Source organism: Nicotiana tabacum, chromosome 8 (assembly GCF_000715075.1).
Source record: "Nicotiana tabacum cultivar K326 chromosome 8, ASM71507v2, whole genome shotgun sequence".
Classification (NCBI taxonomy): Eukaryota; Viridiplantae; Streptophyta; class Magnoliopsida; order Solanales; family Solanaceae; genus Nicotiana; species Nicotiana tabacum.
Genome location: NC_134087.1, coordinates 26191679 through 26198072, shown reverse-complemented (window position 1 = coordinate 26198072; position 6394 = coordinate 26191679). Strand labels below are relative to the sequence as shown.

General features: G+C 37.8%; 1 protein-coding gene across 16 annotated transcripts; it reads left to right on the top strand.

Moving 5' to 3' along the window:
- The first annotated feature begins 239 nt into the window (after window positions 1-239).
- LOC107815740 (uncharacterized) lies at window positions 240-6040 on the top strand. Of its 16 annotated transcripts, none has more exons than XM_075219116.1 (7): window positions 240-405; window positions 496-578; window positions 1751-1891; window positions 2362-2432; window positions 2539-4371; window positions 4776-4926; window positions 5030-6040. In XM_075219116.1, exons 3-7 carry the CDS (start codon window positions 1759-1761, stop codon window positions 5752-5754), a joined length of 2913 nt encoding a protein of 970 aa, XP_075075217.1. In that variant the 5' UTR covers window positions 240-405; window positions 496-578; window positions 1751-1758; the 3' UTR covers window positions 5755-6040. The 16 variants fall into 16 exon arrangements, with proteins under 16 accessions (XP_075075217.1, XP_016496852.2, XP_075075214.1 ...); XM_016641366.2 differs by having other exon boundaries at window positions 4773-4926; XM_075219113.1 differs by having other exon boundaries at window positions 2524-4371.
- The last annotated feature ends 354 nt before the right edge of the window (window positions 6041-6394 follow it).

Below are 6394 nucleotides of genomic sequence, written 5' to 3'. Positions count from 1 at the left end.
TCTCTAGTCAAAAGTATAAAAAATATATATATTTCTGTATTTCTTAAAGAAAATATCATACAATAAGTGTAATTTACAAATATTCAACAAACCTTTGCCGGTGCACTAGTTATACAAGCCGCGTTATATGTGGGGGCAAATCTTAATTAGAAAGTGGGGTCGAAATACAATTATCCGAAACCATAAGGATCTTTCCTTGTCAGGTCAATTTATTGGTATTTACTTATGAAGTACTCCATATCACTTTTATTTTGTATCCTTTTTAATCCACAAAATTTTCACTTCACTTCCTCTCTCTACTCTCTCTATCAACGTGATCCGTGAACAGATGAACGCTCTCCGGCGAGTTTCCTACCGGAATTTCAGTTTTCAGTTTCCGGCGACCTCCGTTCCGTGAAATAATCGGTAGCTTAAAGTTGAACTTTCTACGTTGTTTTTCAGACACATATTTATTCACCTACTACTGTGTTAAACCTGCGGCGGTGGCATTGTCAGGTGGTCCTGCATACCGTCGATACTGTGAAGATTTTAGCAGAAGCTTTTCAGTTTTTGCTTTGCTCCCTTCCGATCTCGCTTTTGTAAGGTTGCTCGAATCAGATTCTCTTTCTCGTAATTTCGTTTTCTGTTTTTTTTTTCCTCGGATTTTAGCTTTTCAAAGTTTTGTTGTTTATATTTACCATTTCTGTACTCTCTTAAAAATTCGTATGATTGGTTTGTTTAAAGTAATGGTGATGTGTACATTGAATGAGTGCAGGTTATTACTCGTTATTGGTAGTTATTTTAGTACAAAGTTCCTTTTTTTTTTTTGGTTGAGTTTGTTCTGGTTTTTGCTTGAGTGGTTGATCTGAAGTTTCATATGGACTCTCATGTAATTTCTCGCTGCATAATTTGGCCTAAACACTTTAATGTATGCAACAAATCAAATTGCGGACTCAACTATTAGACCGGATACCTGCTACCTCCCACCACTATAGGTAGCAGTTACCTGGTAACTCTTCCCATCAATTTATTAACATTGCAGCTAATAAAAATGAAGAATTATATATCTCCAAAATAATGAATAGAAATACCGCATAAAGGCCATTGCGACATCCACCAAAGGAGTAGTCCAGGAGCTACTTTAGTATATTCTTTTTTAATGGTTTTAATAATTCTCCTTTGGCGTTTTCTGTGGAACTGTTATTTGAGAAAACGCATCTTTTGTAGCTTCTCACATATTGTGATCCGTGGTATGGGTGTCTGAAGTGTGAAGGTGTGTATATCTCCTTTTAGAGGAAGCACAATGAGGGGGAAAATTGTCTGATTATAGATTTACTCTATGATTTTTAGAGCTATAGTTTTTAAACAGTTTATTAAATCAACTTACTTATTAACTCTTGTGGTTTTTTTTTACATGACATCTGAATTCTGAAAGCTTGTTCTTTATGTTCTGGTTTTCTCCTAATCTGTTGCGTGTACCAGCTACTTGTGGCACCAATGTTTTATGGTCGTAATATGTTTACCTAATTTCTAGCTATTTTTTGTATCATGAATGATGTCTTTTCTGTCAATTCTCTCCATTTCTTTTTGAGTAGATATATATACCTGTGTACACATATTTTGCTGTCTTGGGCACATGCCTATTTCTTTGGCATATGGAAATTTGAAATTGTTGGGGGTTTATATTCTCTACTCTTTGGGAAATAACATTTTGATGACACAATGATTGACGCAGCAATTTGGATTTACATGGTTAATTGTGTGGTCTCAGGTGGTGAGATGAATGGGTTTCAGAATGGTAAAAATAGCAATCTTGATAAACCTTTTCCAGGATGTTTGGGACGAATGGTGAACCTTTTCGATTTGAATTCTGTGGTGGCAGGAAACAGGATGCTTACAGATAAACCACATGGTGATAATAAATTTCTTCGCTATATACTTCTCTGTTCTCTCTAATGTTCCATCTTCGAATTTTGGATCCTTTATTGAGAACCACATAAACAAGACATTCTGGGGTAATGATTGTTTTGTAGATAAAAACATTACCGTAGTTTCACTTGGAAAATGTTTTTGTTAAGTAGTGGCAACTAGAACATTTTTGTGAAATTGATTCGTCAAACTAAGGAATAGTGCATTAATAGTATAGTTTGCAGAAGACTAGTCACATCGCCTATCAAGTTCAAAAAAGATATCTTGGATGTGTGTATATATGAAATGCGACTCCTCTATCTGGAGCTTTTTTCATTTTCCATAAAACAAAGCTCCTGCGAGAACGGCCATCTAGTTTGAATTCATACGGTATTTGAGTATTTGTTCTATTGTTTCTGCATCCTCTAACCGTGAAACTGAATCTTCGTGTTGACTTGGTCCATCTTACTGCAGGTTCTCTTTCAAGGAGCCAATCAGATGTTGTCAGGACGTATCCTTCTGAGGATCAAATAGAGGAAAAAATGGTACATCTTCAGTCTGTTTCTAGATGATATTAATTTAGGAAGCGAGATGAGTTGGTCTATTACTGAATTTTGGTTCGATACTAATGCTCAGATATGGTGCAAGCAGATTTTTTCAGATTTGAAGAGAAACAGTTCAAACAAGAAATCAAATGGAACACCAATGAAGAAGCTTATAGCCCAAGAAATGTCCAAGGAAATAAACACTTGTCAGAATCCACCTAGTGTTGTTGCCAAGTTGATGGGCCTTGATGCTTTTCCTATGCGGAGATCTGCTTCAGCTGCACGAAGTCATTTTGGAGGTCATTCACGAAGTCATACTGATTCCTCTTTCAGTTATTGCCAGCACGAAAATGGTTCCTTGATGGAAGAAATGCATAATGCTAATCAATATGCAGAGCAGAATGAATATAAGGATGTCTATGAAGTTTGGCAGCCACCCACGAAGATAAATTGTGTGAGAAGCAAATCTCCCCAAAAGGCAAAAGACGACGAAACCAGTATTGACAAGAAGGTAGCTTTTGTTCGTCAGAAGTTCATTGAAGCTAAATGCCTCTCTATTGATGGAAAACTTCGCCAGTCTAAAGAATTCCAAGAAGCATTGGACGTTTTAAGTTCCAACACAGATCTATTCCTCAAGTTTCTGCAAGAACCCAATCCTATGTTTTCGCAGCATTTACATAACTTGAAGTCTGTACCTCCTCCTCCTGAGACAAAGCGAATAACTGTTCTTAGACCATCAAAGATGGTGGATAATAGTAGATTTGGTGAATCAGGAAACACAAATGAAAAAGAGATGAAGAGAGCCACCCAGGTGGGTCAGGGAAACAGGGTAGACAAAAGCCATTGTGCAAGTTCCCCTCCTGCAGCAGGTTGGAATATTGACGAAAATCCTGCTCAACCGACGAGGATAGTGGTGTTGAAACCAAGCCCTAGCAAAACCCACAACTGCCGGGCTGCAAGTTCTCCACCTTCAGCATCACCAAGAGCATCAGAAACTGTAACGAACTTTGTGAACATAGAGGATAATGAAGCTGAGGACTCAGGGAAAGTGGCAATAGGCCTTACGCAGAAGATGCGAGAAAACCTTGGTGGACATAGAAGGGATGAAACCTTGCTTTCTTCTGTGTCTTCCAATGGCTACATTGGCGACGAGAGTTCATTTAACAAGTCTGAAAATGAGTATGTAGCAGGAAATCTCAGTGATTCAGAAGTCATATCACCAGTTTCTAGGCATTCTTGGGATTACATTAATAGATTTGGCGGCCTTTATTCTTGCTCCTCCGTGAGCCGTGCATCTTATTCCCCAGAATCTTCAGTTTCTAAAGAAGCTAAGAAACGGCTTTCAGAGAGATGGGCAATGGTGGCATCTAATGGAAGTTGTCAAGAACAAAGACATCTGCGCAGAAACTCCAGTACATTAGGTGAGATGCTTGCTCTTTCTGACACGAAGAAGGCCGGAGGAATAGAGCAGGAAAGTAACAAAGACGAATCCAGAACTTCAAATTCCAACTCGATGAGTAATTCCAACTGTGATGAAGGTTTGGATCAGTCACCTAGAAACCTCTCAAGGTCTAAATCTGTTCCTGTATCTTCTACTGCATTTGGTACGCAGTTGAATGTGGATGTTAGAGGTCGTGATACAGGAAAAAACAACCTTCCTAAAGACACAACAAAGCCAAGAAGCACAAAACTGTCACTGAAAAATCTATTGTTCTCAAGGAACAAAAAACCAGGCAAAGACAGCGCGAACCATTTGCAATCCAGCAATGAAATGCAGTCTGGTGACAAGTCTTTACATTGTTCTGCAAAAGTTGACAAAGATAAAAGTGAATACCTTAATGTTCCAGGGCTTGAGTGCTCATCAGCTGACCTTGATAAATCACCAGGCAAACTAGTTTCCCAGAATTTGTTTGGCGAGCGAGGCATAATCTCTCCTGAGGTAACGCACTTTCCTTGGAAAAGCACTTTCCTGGTGATTAGTTAGTGTGGTTTTATGGGTCAAATTATGGGAAATCAGTTAAGCTCCATTTTTTTCTCATTCATTTCATTTGATGGTTATCAAAACAAATATTTGTTCATTTCCACTTTTTCTTTCTTTCAGTTTGATGTTTATCATCTGTGTGTTCTATAATATTAGCAACTGGAGTTCTCTCACCTTTTGATTTATGTCCTTTCAATTTCTTGTATAACTTATTATATCTTCTATTGTTCCTTTTAAAGAGGTTTTGTCAATGTGAGGGAACAGTTTGTCACGCCAACTGAAATAGGGCTGATATGACTTTGCCAAATTGACTACTTTTGAGGAAATCCAAAGCTCATTTATGATTTAACTACTTTTAGCAGGTTGGGCTATTTGTATCAAAATCTTTGCCCTTGGGAAACCAGTGTGAGAGCCAGGACCAACCAAGTCCTATATCTGTTTTGGAGACAACATTTGAAGAGGATGAACATCCCGCACATATATCCTTTGGCAGGACTAAGCCAGATCATCATGGTAAAATCGTGTCACCAATCACACCTAGATCTCTGGTTTCCCTTTTTCTTTTGATTTATGTACAACTTATACTTCTACCCTATGCTTTTATCAAATTTAACAGGTGGTGAGTTGTCTTCTGACCCTATAAGGTGCAATCTGATTGACAAATCTCCTCCAATAGGATCAATTGCTCGTACTCTGTCATGGAATGATTCCTGTGTAGATACAGCCAGTTCAGTTTGTTTAAGATCGTCCGCATCCATTCAGCGGACAGAGGAAGAAGAAAAAGAATGGTTCTCTTTTGTTCAAACATTATTAACGGTGGCTGGCCTTAATGAAGTGCAATCTGATGCATTCTTGTTGATGTGGCATTCGCCTGAAAGCCCTTTGGATCCATCACTAAGAGAAAAATGTGTTGATCTGAACGAGAAGGATGTACTACATGAGGCCAGGCGAAGGCAAAGGAGATCAACCCGAAAACTTGTGTTTGATTGTGTAAATGCAGCACTGATGGAAATTGCAGGATATGGGCCAGACACTTGCCAAAGAGCCATACCTTATAGTGGGGTCAGTAATAATCTCCCAGAAGGAGCTAAATTGATATTGGTAGACCAGGTGTGGACCCGAATGAAGGAATGGTTTTCGAGTGAGGCAAAATGTCTCACCGATGATGGTGGGGACGGAAACAGCCTGGTGGTGGATGGTATGGTGAGAAAGGAGGTAGTGGGGAAGGGATGGCTGCAATATTTGAGATTAGAATTAGATAATGTAGGAATGGAAATTGAAAGGAAGTTGCTGGAAGAGCTTGTGCATGAATCCATCGTTGAATTGACAGGTAGAGTGTGATAAGGCTTTTCCACTTATTTTTGTTTCCCTTGGTATTCTTGTCTCAAATTATATAAACATCATCTCCTCTATTATTGAGTTTGCCAACAATGCTGCAATCATTGTTTATATTGCAAATATTTTGCATTTTTGTAATGTTTTTACGTCTAGAATTGTTTTGCATCTTATGCTTTGACTCTAGTTGTCATTTGTACAGTGTAACTAAGTAAGCTGACACAAATGCAGTTTACCCCTTGCCAATGGACTTCGCAATCAACTGTTTAATCTTCCTTCATGGTTTTAGTGTGAAGTTGACTAGTCCATGAAGTCTCTTTTACTTTCTCCCTTTTAAATTGGATTTGAATTATATATGGCGATAGTCTAATAATTTTAGCTAACTTTGGTCATAGATTCTCAAATTTGTTTTGAAAAATCTTATTTGGGTGAAGTTTGGTTTGAAGATGAAAATATGTTTGGACATAAGTTTTCAAAACATATTTCACTTTTTTTATTTTTTTGAAAAAAACATGAAATATGACTTATACCCACAAGTTTCAAAAACTATAACAAATACTCAACAGTACCTTTATCAATAATATTCACTATATTATCGCAAACCATAGTCCTTTGGTATAAAATTATCATTTTTATAATGAACTAC

Bases quoted from the DNA above. Each gene is read 5' to 3' on its own strand.
- LOC107815740 (XM_075219111.1), top strand. From the start codon at position 1,759: ATGAATGGGTTTCAGAATGGTAAAAATAGCAATCTTGATAAACCTTTT. The intron at 1,892-2,361 runs GTGATAATAAAT...ATCTTACTGCAG, and splicing joins GCTTACAGATAAACCACATG to GTTCTCTTTCAAGGAGCCAA. The intron at 4,927-5,029 runs GTAAAATCGTGT...CAAATTTAACAG, and splicing joins GACTAAGCCAGATCATCATG to GTGGTGAGTTGTCTTCTGAC.